Raw genomic sequence first — 22856 nt, forward strand, 5'->3', positions numbered from 1 at the left:
TTTGTTAGTTTTTTTTTTAATTGCCAAGCTGTGCCTTTACTGTTATTGGTAATATGCGTACCATAGCTATAATACTGCACTTTTTTTATGAAATTGTAATAATGCTATTAGCAATGACTATGTATAAAAACTTCACGTTTTTCTCGAATTGTTCATGTTACGCCCTCAAAAACTGTGATTAGCAATTATGAAAGAGACTTTCCACATTTTATCTGTCGTGCAAATGTAGTCACAAAGCTATGATAGGTTATTTCAATGTTTTTTGGGGGTAATTTTGTATGTATAATTATTTCAATTCATGCATTTAATTATGTGTTTGATCCTTTTACAACTGTATTTATTATTTATCCATTTAAACTATGTATGTGGAAATAAAACATTTTTATAATTTTCTCCCATTTTTGGAAATTTAAAGGGACATTGTGTATTCTTTACCCTCTCCCAGTGTAAAAAAAACTACCGTAAATTCCGGACTATAGAGCGCACCTGATTATAAGCCGCACCCACAAAGGAAAACTGATTTTGTACATCCACAAGCCGCACCTGTATATAAGCCGCGTGCGCCCACATTTAAACATGTAACACAAACACAAAATGAACCCAAACCCGACTTCAAGTCCCGCGATTGAAACTAAATGTCCTTCATTAAAGTCCACAGTCGAAAAATCACAGCCGGCAAAATGAACGGAAAATGATACCGGTACTTAAGGTTTGATGCAGACCTGCAGAGTCCGGGACCCGTTGAAAGTAATCCAAGGAAAAAAGTGCATATTTCCAAAGGTAAGGGTGGGAAAAATATATCAGATGAACACGTTTACTCACGCAACTCCTTTTTACCCCCTCTTCTTTCCTTGTTTGTCCCTCACCTTTAGCGGTCCCCACTTAAACTCGGCACCCCGCGTTTGTTCCGCCCCTCATTTTTCGTTCACCCGTGAAAAACGTATCAGAATAAGTGTCTAAAATAAATACAAATAAATACATTACAAAAATATACAGTTGCAAATAAATATTATACACGGGTTACACATATTTACAAAGAAAGACTGTAAGCCGAGAGAGTTTTCAAAGCTTTAATAATGATAATATAGTTTTCATCCCAAACGGTGGCTGTGACAGGGCAGTTAATGGTAGCATCACTCAAGCGCCGCTGGCGGCCGTTAGAAAAATGACATAAATAGGCCGCATCACTGAATAAGCCGCAGGGTTGAAAGTTAGGGAAAAAAGTAGCGGCCTATAGTCCGGAATTTACGGTGTTCATTATATTAAAAACTATAGTATATGTATTTTTTTAGCGCCCCCTGATGGAAAAACGTTTATTCTTTCAATTAAGACACAATATTAATTTGAATAATAAGCAAGTATTTATAATAATCATTTAGTAGTTATCATATTTGAGCACTAGATGTCACTGTAATGTAAAATGCAATCGAAAGCGAGTGCTATAAAGCACAAGGAAGAATACAAGTTACGGAGGCTCAAAGTGACCAAAACACATTATTTTGATTATCATTTTTTTGCTGCCTATCCTTTCAAATGTTTTTTGAATTTTTTGGGGGTCAATCATTTCAGCTCCTTTTCAGTGAGCCTCATTTAAAGTAAAGACGAATTTATTAATCTATTGACTTTTTCTTTTCGTTTGGATAATAGTTCATGTATTTTTGCTTAATGCTTTAACTAACAATGTTTTTTAAGGCACTGATTAATGCACAATGTTCCTTTAAATACTCGTAGGTCACAAAATAGTGCGGTTTGGTCACTCTGAGCCTCTATAGTTTGTATTATTTTTTTTGCACTGTAGCGCTTACTTTTGCCACATAATACAGCAACATTTTGTGGTCAAATATTGCTCAGTGTCCTTTTAATGAAACTATTGTATTATTATTATTTGTGATAGCAACATCCTTTGCTGTCTGGCAATGTTCTCTGTAATTTTCCTTACGGGTCTGAGCGTTCACACAAAGTCGGTGAGCAACGCTTGAAACAACAGTGAGCAACAGCAATCCCAAGTGTGGCAACAAATCCATTATCAAACATGGCCAAAACTTGACATCACGTTACATTTTGCTGAGTTTCCGGCAATGCAAAATTATTTTTCTCTTTTGAATGAATTGACTAATGTATTATTGCAAAGGTTGTACGGCCTACAAAGGTTTTTTCTTACAATTCTTTCACAAGATATCCATTTCTTTTTACTTCCTGATATATTTTGTCGCTTAATATTAACATTTTTGGGGGCTTATTTAGTCGGTTGTAAGATACAGAACTGTACTTAATCACATTTTTAATGGAAGTACAATGTTGGCAACAAGATTCACTTGATATCATTGGAAATTATTTGAATGCAACACAAACTTTTTCTTCTTTTTTCCGCGTTTTTATTTTGTATTTTTTTTCATTAATTCCTTTAAAAAAAATCTCATTGTGTTTTTTTCCGAGCTGTTACTTTTTTCTTTTTGTTTTCTATTTACTTTTTTCCTACATTTCTTTCTTCTCTTTTTTTCTGGCTTTTTTCTAAATTTTTCCTTCTTTTTCTCTTCCTTTTCATTCTTTTTTTTTTCTCAGCTTTTCACTACTTTTTCATTTTGGTATTTTTTTCTTTTTTGTTCTATTCCCCCCGTCCTTTAAGTCATTTTGTGCATAATTTTACATAATATTCGGTCATGTTGGAATTAAAGAAGCAAAAACAACCGGAAGAGCCGTTTAGGACCCGAAAGAGCCGGTTCCTTTGAGCTGAGCTGAAGAAGCCGGTTCCACGACAAACTCTACTAACATCGTTCTCCTTCGACTCGACTTCAAAATACCGCATTTAGGACACAACGTCAGGGAACCCGTGAATTTTTACCTTCATGCACTGTAACTTTGACTTGAGTCGCTTCTTAATGAGTCATTTTGAGCCCTCATTTTTGTGCGCTGGCTAGATTTTCTTGTGCGCTGAGAATGTGCGAGCAGTGCGCAACTTCGCACGCGCGCAGCTTAGAGGGAACACTGCTGTCTGGTAATCCTGAAAGGGGGATGCCACATGTGCGGTCCCTTCTCAAGCTTTCTTCATTTTCCTCATGTTGAGGTTTTTTGAGTTTTTCCTTACCTTCATGTTGGTTCCAGATCAGGGGATGGTGTAATAATAGTCTGAAAAAATAGTCCGTGTAATAACCTGTGAAGCCCTTTGAGACTCTTTGTGATTAAGGGCATCACAAATAAACATGACTTTACTTGAGGTTTTTGAGTTCTTCCTTGCCCTCATGTTGTTTCCAGATCAGGGGATGGTGTAATAACAGTCTGAAAAAATAGTCTGTGTAATAACCTGTGAAGCCCTTTGAGACTCTTTGTGATTAAGGGCTATACAAATAAAAATGACTTGACTGGACTTGAATTACAATTCATTCATCTCACCTTCACAATTTAGCTTTCAATAAATGACTTGATTTCTTGTATCATTTCTCAAAATGTCGTCGAAAGAAAATACAATCTCCAATTAACTTATTTTTATTTGTCTATTTGAACCAAAAACAAAGCATTATATACACATCACTGTCACAAAGATGGCAGGCACATGTGTGACCAGAATAGTCCGTCTATTTTACAAAAGAAATGAATAGGGAAGCACAAGGAGGGTTAAGAAGCACCAAACCATGACATCCCCAAATAGGAAGCAAACACCATAAAATTGGACTCATTTTTCTTTTTAGTAATTTGAATGACGGATAATAAATAGCTCACATTAAACTTAGCATAGCGTCTATGTCACTCCCCCCACTAAAATTCTATATCATTTTAAGATTTAAAATCAAGAATCTACTCAAGAAACAGCATTTTTTAAAGTAAGATGAAATGAACTAAAGCGACAAGGTGGAAAAAGAAAGGGCGTTTGGAGAAGTTCCCGGGGTTAGTGCTGAAGTTTTCGTCCTCTGGCCACTTGTTTTGGTCTCCGACTTGACTTGGAATCATCAGTCTTTGTTCAAGAGTTCAGGAGTTCTGTTTATTGTGTATCTAGGAGCGGGGTTGGGTAGGGTTACTTTAACTGGATTACTTTCAATGACTTTTGGATTACTCCAATACCGAATATGCTAATAAAAGACAAAAGAAACTAAATGTAACGGGTGTAATAATAACTTTTGTTTTATTGAAATTCCTGCTGAAATAGTTTTTGGGTAAGTGTCCCGCAATGATGAGTCTAACAGGGCCACCTGCTGGCAGTCTGCAGAGAGAGCTGCCAACGGTAAGACACATCTTTTGGTGCTCCACAAAATTTTTTAATTTTAAACATTATAACCACAGCTGACAAATCTCTCAACATGCACAGTAATGTGATTGATGTTGTCAAGCTGTTTATTTTCGTTTTGTTTCTGTTGTGCTAAAATGTTAATTCCCCTTATAGAGATCAAAGAGATCAAAGCCAGCAGAGAAGCTAATGTTGTGACTCATTTCATCTGCAGGTAAATTGTATCCGTTTTTATACTCATTATTGTTCTTATTTCTATTTTCTCATGTACAGTATATAAAAAGGATGATGTTGGTTAAAATTCAGACGAAAGAAAAATATGTTGAATTCATTGTAAACGTTAAAAAAACACTATACGATCTCTTGTTAAAAGTATCCTGTTAAAACGGATGTAAAAATGAATTGTGATATTCTAAAATGTATTTTATGTAAATTGAAAAGAAAGCTCTTTGATATGCTTTGGGCAGTCTACAGAGCGAGCTGCCAATGAGATCAAAGCTAGCAGAGAAGCTAATGTTGTGACTCATTTCATCTGCAGAAACTGTAATAAAAACCTCATCATCCAGTCCAGCGTGAATGTGGATCTTTGGTGCGACAGGTACACCTCGGTTACAGAAATATGAATCAAATGATGACTCACAACACGTGGTAAGCTTTCTCTCCTGGTTTTGATCTCTTTGATCTCCGGCAAAATTAACATAAAATGCGACAGAAACAAAATAAAAATCAATCCAAACAGCTTGCCAACATCATTTTTGCACAAAATTTAGTCATTTGATTCATATTTAGTTTCTTTTGTCTTTTATTAGCATATTTAGTATTGGAGTAATCTAAAAGTAATTGAAAGTAATCCAGTTAAAGTAACCCAACCCTGTCTAAGAGTGAGGAGGCCTCGAGGACTCCGCATCCTCTAAAGGTAGTCCAGCTCCAGCGCGTGGCTCAAAGCCTCCAGGTCGGCACGGCAAGAAACCCTCCAGAACGGCATGTTCTTCTGAAAACGCAGAGAAAAATTCTTCAAATACACGGAAGAAACAATACATGCACCAAAAACGTAAAGTAAATGTGAAAAAGAGCTACAACTTATTGGTTATATCTAGTCCGAATTGTTTCCATATATAGTCATGATTGTATGAGTTTTTAAGTTATAAACTTTTTTATTATCTCAGTCATTTATCCTTTACCCAGCCATAAAGTTGCCTGCCCCATTATTCTCAACTTGAAACACAATAAGATGACTCATCGCAAAAAAAAACATTGTTGCATAGTATTAAGGATTGATAATCAGAATATATAACAGAACATCAATTTAAATTTAAGTTTATTATAAATCTAATACAAAATACAATACAACTTTATTTATATCTGTACATTCAAGGAAACTGTGGGGGTCAGATGCATCGACATTTCGTTCTGTATACACGTGTACTAGAATGACAATAAAGTAGATCTGAATCTGAATCTGAATCTGAATCTGAATCTATCCATCTACTATCCATCTATCTAGACATCCATCGAGACAACTATGTATCAATATATCCTTCTATCAATTTATCTAGGCATATATCTATCTATCTAGACATCTCGACATTATCTATCTATCTATCTAGACATATATCTATCAATCTTGACATTTAGACATCTAGCATTATCTATCTATCTATCTATCTATTTATCTATTAATCTATCTAGACATCTAGACGTCTATCTATCTAGACATCTAGACATCTAGACATCTATCTAGACATCTATCTATCTAGACATCTATCCATCTATCTAGACATAGATCTATCTATCTATCTAGACATCTAGACATCTAGACATCTATCTATGTATCTATCTATCTATCTAGACATCTAGACATCTATCTATCTAGACATCTATCTATCTAGACATCTATCCATCTATCTAGACATATATCTATCTATATGTCCATCTATCTATCCATCTATCTATGTATCCATCTATCTATCTATTTAGACATATATTATCTATCTAGACATCTAAACATCTATCTATCTATCTTTCTATCTATCTATCTATCTATCTATCTATCTATCTATCTATCTATCTATCTATCTATCTATCTATCTATCTATCTATCTATCTATCTATCTATCTATCTATCTATCTATCTATCTATCTATCTTTCTAGACATCTAGACATCTATCTATCTAGACATCTATCCATCTATCTAGACATCTATCTAGACATTGTTGTGGTAAATACACTTGCATTTGTAGAATAGATTTGCATACATGTAGAAATTTAGAAAGACTTGCTTACAGTTGTGGGAAAAGGTCGGGTAGACATCCTTGAAGATACTCTTGGCAGACATTAAGTTTCCTTGAAGATAGCGTGCAACAACATCTATCCATCTATCTAGACATTTATCTATCTATATATCCATCTATATATCCATCTATCTATCTATCTCTCTATCTAGACATCTAACTATCTAGCCATCTATCTATCTAGACATCTATCCATCTATCTAGACATCTTTCTATCTAGACATCTATCCATCTATCTAGACATATATCTATCTATATATCCATCTATATATCCTTCTATATATCCATCTATCTATATATCCATCTATCTAGACATATATCTATCTAGACATATATCTACCTTTCTAGACATCTATCTGGACATCTATCTAGACAACTATCTATCTATCTATCCATCTATCCATCCATCCATCCATCCATCCCAAAGTCGAGACGTGATCCAAATTGAAAAATGGACCTGACCTTCTTGGCCACAGTCTCCTCTTCGGTGCCGTCTCCGACCACCACGTAAACGGCTCGCCTGCCGAAACGTTGAGAGATGCGATCGAAGCAGCTCTCCTTGCCTGAGCAATGAAAGACTTTAGTCGTTTAAAAAGAAAAATCAAAATGAAGGATATATTGTCCCTGCTCGTGGATTTCCCACTCACCAATTTTGGTGGCGCTGTAGATGTTTTCTATGGGGAAGGCAGCTCCCAGACCATACAGTAGCACTTTGGAAAGGGCCGGGACCAGCTGGGTGGTGGTCACCAGCACATTCACGCAGTTGGGCCTGAGACCACACGGAAACATGCTCATTTTATTTCCTGATATATTTTGTCGCATATTAACATTTTGGGGGGGCTTATTGAGTCGGTTGTAAGATGCAGAACTGTACTTAATCACATTTTTAGTGGAAGTGTCACGAGGTGGATGACCGGACCAGAACGGAGGCAGGAGGCAGGAAAGGAGAACTCAATTGCGTGACGATCAAAACTTTTATTTAAAAAAATAAAAGTTGTCCAAAAACTCCGGGACAAAACAGAACAAAAACATTCTTACACTCAGAATGGTCAAGTACAGGTTTCCTCCGACTCAAACTAAACAGGACAGGGCATAACAGAACAGAAAAGGTGTAATGAGCCAACAACCGCAATACCCACGCAATTAGCTGATCTGCTTCAGCTGGTGCCCAGGGGGCGGGGCAGACCGGTCGCCACGGCAACCATGACAGGAAGTACAATGTTGGCAACACGATTCACTTGATATAATTGAAAATTATTTGAATGACACACAAACTTTTTCTTCTTTTTCCCTGTTTTTTTTTCTATTTTTTTAATTCCTTTAAAAAAATCTCATTGTGTTTATTTTTTCCTAGCTGTTACTTTTTTCTTTTTGTTCTCTATTTACTTTTTTTCCCTTTATTTGCTTCTTTCTTTTTTTCTGGCTTTTTTTCCTGAATGTTTTCTTCTTTTTTCTCTTCCTTTTGTTTCTTTTTTTCTCAGATTTTCACTACTTTTTCATTTTGGTATTTTTTTCTTTTTTTTTCTATTCCCTCTCCCTAATTTTACATAATATTTGGTCATATAGGGATGAAAGAAGCAAAAACAACCTGAAGAGCCGTTTAAGACCCGAGAGAGCCGGTCCCTTTTAGTGAGCCGAGCCGAAGAAGCCGGTTCTCGAAAAACTCTACTGACTTTACTCGACTTCGTTCTACTTTGACATTGACTTCAAAATACCGCATTTAGGACACAACATTAGGGGAACCCGTGTATTTTGACCTTCATGCACTGTAACTTTGACTTAATTGGCTTCTTAATCAGGAATTTCGAGCCCTGATTTTTGTGAGCCGGCTAGATTTTCTGGTGCGCGGAAAAGCTCTGGGTAGTGCACAATAGCGCACACACGCAGCTTAGAGGGAACATTGCTCACCGCCATGATGCTGTTTTGATGTAATTTTGTGCAAATATTGTGATCAAACTTTACTCAAATAGGGTAATATACCACTGTATAACCTAGTATATGACGCTCGCCCAGACTTTAAGTTATTTTTTGAAAAAAAAAAAAAGTTCCCATTATACACAAATAAATACGTAGTATCCCAAGTCAAAGGTGAGTTTTGGCATAGACGGGTCGGATGTGTCCCTACCAATATCGAGAAATAATAATAATAATTTAATAATAATAATATCCTTTGTATTGTCATTCTTTGTAACAATGTACACAGAACGAAATGTCGATACACCTGACCCGTTGTAGCGAGCCGATGCAGCCGCAGCCAACAGAGGGTGCCGCCACTTTACCAATGTTATAAGTCTTAGGTATGACTCGGCCGAGGCGCAAACCAGCGACCTCCCAGTCTCAAAGCGGGCGCCCTACCATCTAGGCTACTGAAATCATTGTTTGGTGTCCACTAATCATACGTGATCGCTTAGATTTTAAGTGAGTTATGTGCTTTCTCCTCACCAATTCCAAACCTACACCCTTGTCCCAAATGATATTAATATGTTCACACTTTTGCAACAAAGTCATTTATATGCATTTATTCTTCCAAGATAAAAAAGTGCTGCGATAAAATTCATTGAAAAACAACTCCAAAAGAGCTAAGTGAGGAGACTGACCTGGTGCTGATGAGAGCCAGAGCCTTGAGTGCTTGCGTGAGCCACAGGTCAGTGAGCACTTCCATCTCTCGCCTCAGCTGAAGCCACTCCTCTCGCTTGGGGCTACCTAGCAAACCTGACCACCAGGGGGCGGCACAGGCCACACAATTTGTGAATGTTGCTTTACTTCAGGGGTCGGGAACCTATGGCTCGCGAGCCATATATGGCTCTTTCTATGAGTACCTATGGCTCAGAGACAAATTTGATTGCATGCAAATTTTCTCCATCTCGTTCAAAACATGAGCTATTAATCCTGTTCAGATACAAGCAAAGCCAAACCAAAGCTGAATTTTGAAGCAGTACTTCGCAGAATATATAGGGAGGGGGGGGGGTTTTGTAGAGGTTTATTGTTCTATATTCTTTATCAATTATCCATTATCCGTTATCGGTCAAATCATAATACACTACAAAGCCAAGAGGCCGAGACACTTGCTCCCAGCCAAGAGGCTGAGTCAAGGTCCTAGCCACATGGCCAAGCAGCGATCACGTTTTTCACTACAATTTACAGTCGAGGTGTCACACCAAAAAAAAGGCTAAAGAATCCTTTATAAAAAAAGCTCACTATATAATATGTGTTCAGTGTTCAGATAGTTTATGATGAATCCACAGAACAAACTGTAAATACGCCAAAACACCGGAAAGAGAACTTAAAGTTATTTGATTGGGTGAGTGGGAGGGATGGGTGGAGCTCCCGTCTCTCGCCCTACGCCGTCTGCGCCAAAGGTAAGCACATCAGGCTCCCTGTTTGCAGAATATTGTGACGTTTTTACAAAATAACTGCTTGCATCTGGTTTTGAAACCAATATGTATGAAAAAAAGGGTCAAAATGAGTTGAACCGATCTTGAGTCATTGCAAGAAAGAGACAAGTTTAAAGTGGTGAAGACTAAGCTTTTGTCTGGGGCGCCGGTTTAGCAATTTAGTCAATTTGTCTCATAATATCTGGTGTGGCTCTTTCCCAAAATAAAATTAATGTACCGTAAATTCCGGGCTTTAAGCTGCTACTTTTTTCCCTAACTTTCAACCCTGCGGCTTATTCAGTGATGCGGCCAATTTATGTTATTTTTCATTGAAAAACAACTCCAAAAAAGCTAACTTTAGCGGCGCTCGAGTGTTGCTACCATTAACTGCCCTGTAAAAGCTATATTATTATTATTATTATTATTAAAGCTTTGAAAACTCTCTCGGTGTACCGTCTTTCTTTGTAAATATGTGTAACCCATGTATAATATGTATTTGCAACTGTATATTTTTGGAATTTATTTATTTGTACTTAGACACTTATTCTGATATGTTTTGCACGGGTGAACGAAAAATGAGCGGCGGAACAAACGCGGGGTGCCGAGATTAAGTGGGGACCGCTAAAGGTGAGGGACGGACAAGGAAAGAAGAGGAGGTAAAAAGTTGGTTACAGAAAAAGGAGTTGCGTGAGTAAATGTGTTCATCTGATATATATTTCCCACCCTTACCTTTGGAAATATACACTTTTTTCCTTGGATTACTTTCAACGGGACCCGGACTCTGCAGGTCTGCATCAAACCTTAAGTACCGGTATCATTTTCCGTTCATTTTGCCGGCTGTGATTTTTGGACTGTGGACTTTAATGAAGGACATTTAGTTTCAATCGCGGGACTTGAAGTCGGGTTTGGGTTGATTTCGTGTTTGTGTTACATGTTTAAATGTGAGCGCATGCGGCTTATATACAGGTGCGGCTTGTGTATGTACAAAATCGGTTTCCCTCTTAAAATGTGGTGGGTGCAGCTTATAATCAGGTGCGCTCTATAGTCCATAATTTACGGTATTTTGATTAAAAAGGTTCCCGACCCCTGCTTTACGTGAATGTAGCGGTTGTTTGGAGAAAACTCCTCACCTCCAACGTTATTCTTGTAGGTGTTGTAGATCTCCTTGACCCTTCGGTAGCGGAAGGCTAGTTTCCTCATCCAGTCCACCCCTCCGTGGACACCCGAGCCCAGGCACAGGGAGCCTGCACCCGCCGGACTCTGGAATCCATCCGTTGCAAAATTGTACGTGCTGCAAAACAAAGGCACCAGAGGTCCTAAATCATAAACAATCATCATCTTGTTGATTATTGCGAATCTTCACACTATTGACTCGAACATTCCAGAGTAGAGAAATGTGTTTTTCAGTGCACTATCCCTCAAATTTCCAAATCGGAGACATGATTCCATAGCGTATTTAATGGATGATGATTATCATATAGCAGTGGTGGACCGTTCAGGCATGCGAGGCCTTCCCTCCTGGCCTAAAAATACCTGAATCAGGTAATGCTTATTAAATCAGGGCTGGAAATTGCTAATTAAGAAGCCAATTAAGTCAAAGTTACAGTGCATGAAGGTAAAAATACAAGGGTTCCACTGACGTTGTGTTCTAAATGTGGTATTTGGAAGTCAAGGTCGAAGTAGAACCAAATTGAGTTAAATCAGTAGAGTTTTTCGAGAACCGGCTTCTTCGGCTCGGCTCACTAAAAGGAACCGGCTCTTTCGGGTCCTAAACGGCTCTTCAGGTTGTTTTTGCTTCTTTCATCCTTATATGACCAAATATTGTGTAAAATTATGCACAAAATGACTTAAAGGAAGAGGGAATAGAACAAAAAAGAAAAAAATACCAAAATGAAAAAGTAGTGAAAAGCTGAGAATAAAAGAAACAAAAGGAAGCAAAAAAAGAAGGAAAATTTCAGAAAAAAGCCAGAAAAAAAGAAAAGAAAGAAACAGGAAAAAAAGTAAATAGAGAACAAAAAGAAAAAAAGGAACAGCTAGGAAAAAATAATCACAATGGGATTTTTTTAAGGAATAAAAAAAATGAAAAAAAACAGGGAAAAAGAAGAAAAAGTTTGTGTAGCATTCAAATAATTTCCAATTAAACCGAGTCAATCTTGTTGCCAACATTGTACTTCCACTAAAAAACGTGATTAAATACAGTTGTGTATTGTGAAACCGACTCAATAAGCCCCCCAAAATATTAATATTATGCGACAAAAGATAGCAGGAAAAAAAAAGACATGGAAATCTTGTGAAATAATTATTGTAAAAACATGACGTTTGTAGGCCATACAACCTTTGCAATAGTACATGAGTCAATTCATTCAAAAGTGAAAAATAATTCTGCATTGCCGGAAATTCAGCAAAATGTAACGTGATGTCCAGTTTTGGACATGTTTGATAATGACTTCATTGCCACACTTGGGATTGCCGTTGCTCACTGTTGTTTCAAGCGTTGCTCACCGACTTTGTGTGAACGCTCGGACCCGTAAGGAAAACTACAGGGAACATTGGTTGCCACAGTCAGATATCCACAATCAGGCACAGAGGCATAAAATATGTATGATGAACCTGTTAATTTAGCCAATCAGATTTTGAGTAAGTGACACCATGGCCTTCTAGAAGGCATATAGAAATGTCACAACGGAAAGGTGAAAAAAAGATATCCTGTATCCACTACTTCTATCGAACGGAAATCTTCAGCCTTAAATTAAATAAATACTTATGCCAGAAATACGAAGGGGCAGGCTCGACTTTCAGCATAATATTAGATTCATATCAAAAGGTGGGGGTGTAAGGCTAGGGCACAGGTGTCAAACAGGCGGCCCGCGGGCCAGATCAGGCCCGCTAAGGGATTGAATCCGGCCCGCGAGACAACACTTAGAGAAGCGCAAGAGAAAAACAAGCTGCAGGTTGAAATATGTCCACTTGATGTTGCCAAAGCCAGGTGCCTCTCACAAAGACACTGTACTTGTATTTATTTCTCTCTCTCTCACTCTCTCTCTCTCTATATATATATATGTCTCTCTCTCTCTCTTTCTCTTCCACACCTTTTCTCCCACTCTCTGTCTCTTTCACTCTCTGTGTCTCTCTTTTTCTCTTCCTTTGTTGCTCTTTGTTTCTTTCTCTCTCTGTATCTGTTTAACTTCTTTTGCTCTAACTTCCTTTTTTAGTTTTCTCTCTTTTCTCTTTCTCTCTTCCTACCCTTCGTGCTTTCTTTTCTCTTTTCTCTTCTTCTGTCTTTCTATTTCTCTTTGGATTTCTCTCTTACTCTCCCTTTCTTTTCACCCTCTCTCACGACTTTTTATCTTTTGTTTCTCACGCTCTCTCCCTCTCTCTCTTTTTCTTTCTTTGTCCCGCCCTCTCTCTTCTTTTCCCTCCCTCTTTCTCTTATTTCTTTCTCTCTTTTTCTTTCCCTTTAATCTACTAGTCCGGCCCCCGACAGAATGTTTGTTCTACCGTGTGGCCCCTGAGTTAAAATGAGTTTGACACCCCTGGGCTAGGGCAATGTCACAACTCAATGGAATAATAATATCGTTTAAAGTCACCTAAAAAAAAGTAGAGAAAATGTTCAAGACTTTTGAGTTGTTACTGTTATTTTTGTTTTTGTTTTCGGACGGATACATATCAATAGCTAGGGACACAAATATATACAACTATATATTTACCGTATTTTCCGCACTATAGGGCGCACCGGGTTATAGGGCGCACCGCCAAAAAATTGTTTTTGGTCCTATATCTTCCATACATAAGGCGCACCGGATTATAAGGCGCTACAATGGGAACGTCGACAAAACAGTCAGATAGTTTAGTCCAACTGATTACCCCCTTAACATTCCCAAAGCTTGCAGAGAAGCAAATACGTGTCGTAGACATGTGCGGATGCGGTGTCCGTACGATGTCACTCAAATGCATCGTTTCAAATATCATTCGGAAGGTTAAAGTCTTGGGATTCAAGAAATGCCAACCATTCCTCAGTTTTTTTTTTCTTTTTCGCTCGCAACTTTACTGTGCATATGACAATAAACACTTGGAATTGAGTTTAATTCACTCAACTCATCACAGCAACATCAAGATCGTTCTAAAACAAGATACCGGGAAAATATAAAGCCGCATAGCTCACCTAAGTTCTCACGTTCAATAATGATACACAACAATGGTCTTCTGACAACCGTGAGTGTAGTAAATCCAGGGGAGTAAAATATTTACGAATACAGACTAATGAAACATGTTTCTTTATGGCGTAGTTTAGCAAGCTTGCTATTCAGTCATCTTTTTCGGCCAATCGCAGGGTTTGTTTCGGCCCTCTAGCCTATCCGAGGCTCCGAATAACTTCAGCCAATAGCGATCGATTTAACGGATGATTGACACATCTTTTTCAGCCAATTGCAGGGTTTGTTTTGGCCCTCTAGCCAATCCGAGGCTCCGAATAACTTCAGCCAATAGCGATCGATTTAACGGATGATTGACACATCTTTTTCGGCCAATTGCAGGGTTTGTTTCGGCCCTCTAGCCTATCCGAGGCTCCGAATAACTTTAGCCAATAGCGATCGATTCAAATGATAATTGACACATTGGTTAGGAAATGAAACGCCGGTATATAAATCCTAGCATACACCGCGGACTACTCCACTTTCGGGGGAAAATTGAGTCGGCGGCTGTTGCGTAAGTTGCGAGACCTTGCGATTTAATATTGAGCCATATATAAGGCGCACTGTATTATAAGGTGCATGGTCAGCTTTGAAAAAAATTAAGACTTTTAGGTGCGCCTTATAGTGCGGAAAGTACGGTAATTTCACTAAAAGGCAAACTACGATTTCACAATTTTGAAAATGTACATTTTTATAGAAAAAAATCAGATTAGTTAAATATTTACTTTCATACCTAATTATCCTGCCAAAAAAAAAACATTAGAGATGATTTATGAGCCATCCATATGGAATTTTCCATTGAAATTAAGGTTAACAAAGGAACTGTTTTATTTCCCAAATTGCACCTATAGAGGGCTCCGCGCTTTGTGCTAAAAATAGTAACACGGCTTCGTGCCGCCATCTTGGAAGTCTGTCGATTACAAGCGGTGATAGCGAGAGGAGCAAATATTTACTCAGTTTGTCTATTTATTTACTCAACTAGCATTACAATGTAGAATCTAACTGGTTCGCTGAACAATAACAATGAAGTGAAAAGCTTTGTGGACTTCCAAAATGGCCGCCAGCAATGCATTGTGGGTAAATCTTAGGACCTCGAAGCACTCTATACTTTGAACACCAAAACATCAAACATTTTGGTATTTCATCACTTTCGGTACCTTAGCAATTATCATTTTCCGTAATAGCAATATGGAAAACCAAATGAAGTACAAACATTGAATGTAAAACCAAAGATTCAAAGCATAAAAATCCAAATCAATGATTTGTACCTTAGGTCCTGCCCGTTGTCGTCCGACGCTACATCATCGATGTGAACCTGGTCGCATTCCTGACAAAAGTAAGAAACAAAAGTTGAAAAAAAGCCTTTGTTTTTTTCGAACATGTTATGTGACATTATTCGGAGCTAGCTAAGCGGCTAGCGGCGTTATAAGTCTTCGGTACCATCCGTAATCATGGTAAATGCGAACTCACGACCAAATAAGATCAGCGAGTGCTGGTGGAAAACATCGAAGCGCACAGGGAGCGCAGTTGCTGTGTTTTGCGGAAACGTGGCTCACGTTTAGCATTCCGGACGCTAACGTGTAGCCACGCGGAGCTACCCGGAGCTATCCGGCTTCTGCGCCGCTATACAGAGACACGAAAGCCGGGGGGAATCGGAGAGGAGACGGACTTGCTAACACGAGGTGGTGTATCCCTGGACACAAAGAAAAAGATTTCCATCTGCCACAGGGATGTCAAACTTTTGGACTAGCGTGACGTCATCCGCTCCGCTACAAGCGCCCCTAGGGCATCATGTTAATCTGTAAATAAACAATGGGGTAGACTGCTGGAAGTGTGAATTTCCCTACGGGGATGAATAAAGTATCTATCTATCTATCTATCTATCTATCTATCTATCTATTCTGTTGTTGACTCATTGTTTTATTCCTGTTTTAATTTTTACGTTCGAAATAAAAGTTTTCATTCATTCAAAAAAAAAACTCAGTCGGGCAGTGTTAACACGTATGCAATCGAGAAAATATCAGATTTTCAACTTTTTAAAGACATCTCAAACTCCGCACCCCACCTTAGAAAAACGATTATTTTCAAGACTTACTCATCAGAAACTTAAAGTTAAAGAAACAGTTTTTATTATTCGACCACTAGATCTCATTGTCTTGTGCCAGGCAACCAGAAACGAGTGCTGAAAAGCACAAGGAAGAATATAAATGACAGAGACTCAAAGTGACCAAACTGCTCCATTTTCTTTCAAATATGTTAGTGGTTAGCGCGTGTGCGGCACAGTTCGAAGGTCTTGGGAACCTCCTGTGTGGGTTCAAATCCAGCTACCGGACTTTCTGTGCAGAGTTTGTATGTTCTCCGCGTGCTTGCGTGGGTTTCCTCCGGGCACTCCGGTTTCCTCCCACATTCCAAAGACATGCATTTCAGGTGGATTGGCCGGTTCAAATTGTCCCTAGGTGTGGATGAGCGAGTTGTCTGTCCCTGTGTGCCCTGCGATAGGCTGGCAACCAGTTCAGGGTGTCCCCTGCCCGCTGCCCGATGATTGCTGGGATGGGCTCCAGCACCCCCGCGACCCTACTGAGGATAAGCGGTGTATTGCAGCCATGTAAGACGCTAACCTGCTTATTGGGGGTATTAGGGGTTCAGTGTCTTACCCAAGGACGATTCGAACACGGACGAGCCGGGATTCGAACTGGGATCCCTTGATCCCAAGACGAGCGCTCTACCTCCTGAGCTACTGCCGCCCCATAATTCATGAAGGGTTATTTTTTTACCACAAATGCACACTGTCCCCTCCAAACACAACGCCCCAAAACATAAAATGTATTTGACAGTTGATTTATGGCCTACATGATGAATGTTTGAAGGAATCGAAGCATAAAAGCGAGGACTTGGAAACTCCTACGCACTGTGGCTGAGATCCAGAAACCAAGGAGATGCTAGAAAATTCCAGATGTTTTTTTTTTCTCTTTTTAACAGCAGCTGTCTACAAGTAAGCCAATGAAATGTTTTGTGTAGTTCACGTTAACAGTAGGACCCATGCGGGGGTCTCCACTTGGTGGGCGTCAGGCCGGGCCCCCGAGGAATTAAACTATGGATGTGGGGAAGATGAGGTAGCGTCCGCCTCCTAAAACCATCTGTGAGGAACTTTCATGAACTCTCTGAAGATGGCCAAAAAGGTGCTGGTGTTTTGTAATAAAATTGACAAATATTCAAACTCAATTTTTTTTTCGTTTTTTTGGTAGGTAACCCCAGTGTTCTGGTGTGCCCGCGTCCTTGCGTCCTAGACGCATCATTTTTGCTGGGGACGCATAGTCTCAAGTCAACGTGCGTCCCCGTGACGCAACTTCTTTGACACGAAATTGTCATTATCATTTTTTTAAAAAGATTTACCGCACTCCAAACTTTTCGTCAGGCAAAACGGCCATTGTTGTTTTGGTCTCGCGGTTCGAGTTTTCGTCTGCACGCCGATCTCGAGTTGTGTAGTGAAAGTCCGTCTCTTTGTAGAGAACCGGCTTTTTCGGCTCAACTCATTAAAAAGAGCCGGCTCTCCAACGGCTCACTTGCTTTGATGCATTATATTACGAATCATGATGTTGTATAAAGAAGTTAAGAAAAAAAGGAAGTATAAAAGGAGAAAATGAAAAAAGACAGGTTTGAGGTTATCCCTTTAATCAGTATATTATCAACAATAATTGAATGCAGAAAATGAATTCATCATTTGAATAAGAAAATGTATTATTCTACTTCATTATATTTGCATGTATTTTTTCCTTCTACAGTGAACGTCCAAGCGACTTCATTTTTTACCTTTTTTTTATAATAAACCTCATTCATGTCGAGCAACTCAGTGTCTCGCAACAAAATGTTCATTAACAATATATATGATATAAGGAAACACATGTACAATATAACGTGTTAAACCACATCAATAAACATGTTTAAAAAAAAAAAGATTTTTCTGTATTTTGTAAGGGAAAATACGATAGTTTCTAAGGGCATGGATAACACTAAATTTTGGGGACCCATAGATCTCTGTTGAGACCCATAGATTTTGGAGCATGCGAGTCCCCGGGACCCATTACTTTTCACAGGTAAAATCAACACTGAGTAGGTACAAGACAAAGAAGGTGCGGACATCTTTGGAAGGTTTAATGGGAGCCTGTGAGGTGATAATTGCACCTTCCGACTTAACAACACTTGTCAACCACATGCTGCTGCTCCCTAAGAGATTTAAGTGAAGCCTGAAAACTACAACAAAAAAAGTAAATAGGGTTTTCAAATGGCTTTGTCGGCTTCTTTTTGTCCTTTCATACCTTACCCCGCCCATACCTCTCATGTTTCTGTCACACACACAATAGAACTCTCTTCAAGATGGTGTTAGCATAGCGCTAAATCTCCTGCCCGCTGTTATCAATAAATAGCAGCTTGCACACCCCGACGGAGCTTTCATCGTCGCCGGCGACTTTAATCGGGCATGTTTAAGGACTGTACTTCCCAAATCCATTCAACACGTGGACTAAGCAATTAGGGAAAAACACTGGACTGTGTATACAGTAAGATCAAACATCTAGTTGGATTCGCCCATCTCTGTCTGTCCCTCACCCCCTCATACACCCCCTTCCGGAGGAAAACAAAGCCTATACAACAAAGACAGTTAAAACATCTTCTTTGTTCCTTTATCTCTTTGTTTTCCTTATCCCCACTGTAAAATGTGGACCTGGAGTGCCACGTCCAATTTCGTTGTCACAATATATCCCATTTTGTAACAATGACAATAAAGGTATATTCTATTCTATTCTATTCTATTCTATTCTACGATTTGAGATTTGAATTTCTTTTTCAATCTCTTTCAAAATAAAAAATGGACAGCTCGCCGACAAAATTACAAAGGTGAGAGAACGATCATGACAGTAAATGGCAGTTGCAAAGAAGGTAGCTTCCGAAAAGTTTAAAACGAGTGCTAAATAGTTGATGACACGCAAGCTCCACATTCCACTTTGGTGAAATTTAAAAAGCTCATAAATAAGATGTTCTTATTGGTTGAGGAGAAAAGTCAATGTCTTGTATTTTATTGGCCTTGGATGTCAATCTTGTCCCTGGAGTGCTCCATAAAAATATATTGCTTATAAAGCATCTTAGGTGCACATTAAAGTACTCAATGTCAACATTAAAATGAAATCCTGGCTGCATTTTTCTGAATTTTATCTATGTACCGTATTTTCCATACATAAGGCGCACCGGATTATAAGGCGCTACAATGGGAACGTGGACAAAACAGTCAGATAGTTCAGTCCAACTTATTACCCCCTTAACATTCCCAAAGCTTGCAAAGAAGCAAATACGTGTCTCAGACATGTACGGAAACAGTGTCTGTACGATGTCACCAATCACTCAAATGCATCGTTCCAAATATCATTCGGAAGGTTAAAGTCTTGGGATTCAAGAAATGCCAAACATTTCTTAGTTTCCATTTTATTTTTTGCTGGCAACTGTGTGGACAGCAAAGTAAGAATTTTATTGTGCAGGGAAACGGGGTTCTTTACTGTGCATATGACCATAAACACTATGAATTTAATTTAGTTTAAAAATTGACTCATCACAGAAACATCAAGATCGTTCTAAAACAAAATACCGGAAAATATAAAGCCGCACAGCTCACCTAAGCTCTCTTGCAGCCATCGCGTTCAATAATGATACGTAACCCTGGTCTTCTTACAACCGTGAGTGTAGTAAATCCAGCAGAGTAAAATATTTACAAATACAGAATAGTAAAAAATGTTTTCTCTATGCCATAGCGCAACCCAACGTGTGATTCACATTCATCTTTTTCGGCCAATTGCAGGCTTTATTTCGCCCCTTTAGCCTATGCGAGCCTGTAAAGGATAAAAAGGATCCGCCCCCTTTACCTCCGAATCACTTTAGCCAATAGTGACCGATTCAAATGATGATTGACACATTGGTTAGGAAATGAAACTATAAGGCGCACCTAAAAGCCTTTATTTTTTTCAAAAGCTGACCATGCGCCTTATAATACAGTGCGCCTTATATATGGATCAATATTAAGTCGCTAAATCTTGCAACTAAAGGCAAGCAGCCGCCGACTAGATTTTCCCCCGAAGGCGAAGTCGTCCGCGGTGTATGCTGGGATTTATTTACCGGCGTTTCATTGGCTAACCAATGTCTCAATCATCATTTTAATGGATCACTATTGGCTAAAGTTATTCGGAGGTCAAGGGGAGGATCCTTTTTATCATTTACAGGCGGCCATTGGCGTGAACGGCAAAACAAAGCCTGCAATTGGCCCAAAAACACATGTCAATCATCAGTTGAATCGATCACTGTTGGCTAAAGTTATTCGGAGGTCAAGAGGCGGATCCTTTTTATCATTTACAGGCTGGCATTGGCTTAAACGGCAAAACAAAGCCTGCAATTGGCCGAAAAAGATGAATGCGTATAGCACGTGGTTGGCAGCATATAGAAAGCATTTTTTTACTATTTTGTATTTGTAAATATTGTATTCTCCTGGATTTACTAAACTCACGGATATAAGAGGACCACGGCTGCACATTATTATGAACACAACGACTTCGGTGAGCTACTCCGGCTATATACTATCCCTGTATCTTGTTTCAGACTGAACTTGATGTTTCCGTGATAAGCTGTGCAGATAATTGATGGAATGGAGTGTCTATATTTAAATTAAACTCAATTCCAAGTGTTTATTGTCATATATACAGTAAAGTTGCGAGCGAAAGAGAAAATAGAAACTAAGGAATGGTTGGCATTTCTTGAATCCCAAGACTTTAACCTTCCGAATGATATTTGAAACGATGCATTTGAGTGACATCGTACGGACACCGCATCCGCACGTGTCTACGACACGTATTTGCTTCTTTGTAAGCTTTGGGAATGTTAAGGGGGTAATCAGTTGGACTGAACTATCTGACTGTTTTGTCCACGTTCCCATTGTAGCGCCTTATAATCCGGTGCGTCTTATGTATGTCAAAAATAGGACCAAAAACTATTTTTTGGGGGTGCGCCCTATAACCCGGTGCGCCTTATAGTGCGGAAAATACGGTAGTTATATTTTACACGAGATATAAAACGAGAAAATCCATCTGATCAAAATATTTTCATCAATGATGATGAAAAGAATAAATGATTACTTGATTTATTATTCTTCAGGTAAGTCTTGCAAACTTACCTCCAAATCGTTGAAAAAGAGTCTGGAGTCGGACAGATTGAAGATCATTTCCTCCATCCACAAGCCCAGCGAAACCGCTTTGGAGGAATCCTGCAGGAAGAGTTCAACTCAAAAAGCAGCTCTATAATTTTCTTCACTTGTACAATATGTGGTTTAGAGTATACCCAACTACAGGGGCTATGACCAATGGTCCCTCTAAGCTGCGTGTATGCGCAATTGCGCACTACCCAGAGCTTTTCCACGCACAAGAAAATCTAGCCAGCTCACAAAAATCAGGGCTCGAAATTGCAAATTAAGAAGTAAATTAAGTCAAAGTTACAGTGCATGAAGGTAAAAATACAAGGGTTCCCTGACGTTGTGTTCTAAATGTGGTATTTTGAAGTCAAGGTCGAAGTAGAACGAAATTGAGTAAAGTCAGTAGAGTTTTTTGAGAACCGGCTTCTTCGGCTCGGCTCACTAAAAGGAACCGGCTCTTTCGGGTCCTAAACGGCTCTTCAGGTTGTTTTTGCTTCTTTCATCCCTATATGACCAGATATTATGTAAAATTATGCACAAAATGACTTTAAGGAATTGGGAATAGAACAAAAAATACCAAAACGAAAAAGTAGTGAAAAGCTGAGAAAAAAAGAAACAAAAAGAAGAGAAAAAAGAAGGAAAATTTCAGAAAAAGGCCAGAAAAAAAGGAAAAGAAAGAAACAAAGGAAAGAAAGTAAATAGAGAACAAAAAGAAAAAAGTAACAGCTAGGAAAAAATAATTTTTTTGAAGGACATAAAAATGGATAGAAAAAAACAGGGAAAAAGAAGTAAAAGTTTGTGTTGCATTCAAATAATTTCCAATTATACCAAGTCAATGTTATTGCCAACATTGTACTTCCACTATAAATGTGATTAAATACAGTTCTGTATCGTGCAACCGACTAAAGGAGCCCCCAAAAATGTTAGTATTATGCGACAAAAGATACCAGGAAAAAAAAGAAATTGAAATCTTGTGCAAGTATTTTTGTAAAAACAAATGACGTTTGTAGGCAGTAAAACCTTTGCAATAATACATTAATAATGCAAAAATGTTTTGCATTGCCCGAAACTCAGCAAAATGTGAAGTTTTGGACATGTTTGATAATGACTTAGTTGCCACACTTGGGATTGCTGTTGCTCACTGTAGTTTCAAGCGTTGCTCACCGACTTCGTGTGAACGCTCAGACCCGTAAGGAAAATTACAGGGAACATTGGCTATGACTACGCTACTTTCTGCAGTTAAGGGAAAGTAAAGAGCAACATGAACTCTCCACGATGTTCACTCCACTAGTTAACAAACTAAACCAACTAAAATTATTATCTAACGTGATACTTTGTGACCCAACACGTCGTCACCCGAGACGCCGAAAGTGAACCCAGATGTGCAGTTTGTCGTTTGGAGTGTTGTCAAATGTGCCAGGGACGTGCCAAATGGGAGAGGCATCGGGAAGTTAGCCAAAGGTGAACGTCGGATTAACAGGTTCACATTGACAAGCTGTGTCTCGGAGTCTGGTGAGTAATTACCCAATTACAAAATGGGCCCTTTCAAATAAAGAGGC

General features: G+C 38.8%; 1 protein-coding gene across 3 annotated transcripts in view; it reads right to left on the reverse strand.

Annotated features, from left to right (window-relative positions):
- Nucleotides 1-3517: 3517 nt before the first annotated feature.
- Nucleotides 3518-22856, reverse strand: part of eya2 (EYA transcriptional coactivator and phosphatase 2) — a 77979-nt gene continuing 58640 nt past the window's right edge. For 2 of the 3 annotated variants that reach the window (XM_088339050.1, XM_088339048.1), the window contains 7 exons: nt 21283-21372; nt 15344-15402; nt 11016-11176; nt 9109-9223; nt 7159-7280; nt 6974-7074; nt 3518-5210 (listed from right to left, as the gene is read on the reverse strand). In XM_088339050.1, the coding sequence (XP_088195176.1) occupies nt 5130-5210; nt 6974-7074; nt 7159-7280; nt 9109-9223; nt 11016-11176; nt 15344-15402; nt 21283-21372 (729 nt within the window). In that variant the 3' untranslated portion in view covers nt 3518-5129. The remainder of the gene's footprint in view (nt 5211-6973; nt 7075-7158; nt 7281-9108; nt 9224-11015; nt 11177-15343; nt 15403-21282; nt 21373-22856) is intronic. The other variant, XM_088339049.1, reaches the window with a different exon arrangement.

Source organism: Urocampus carinirostris, chromosome 6 (assembly GCF_059441175.1).
Source record: "Urocampus carinirostris isolate Australia breed hairy pipefish chromosome 6, RoL_Ucar_1.0, whole genome shotgun sequence".
In the NCBI taxonomy this organism is placed as follows: domain Eukaryota; kingdom Metazoa; phylum Chordata; class Actinopteri; order Syngnathiformes; family Syngnathidae; genus Urocampus; species Urocampus carinirostris.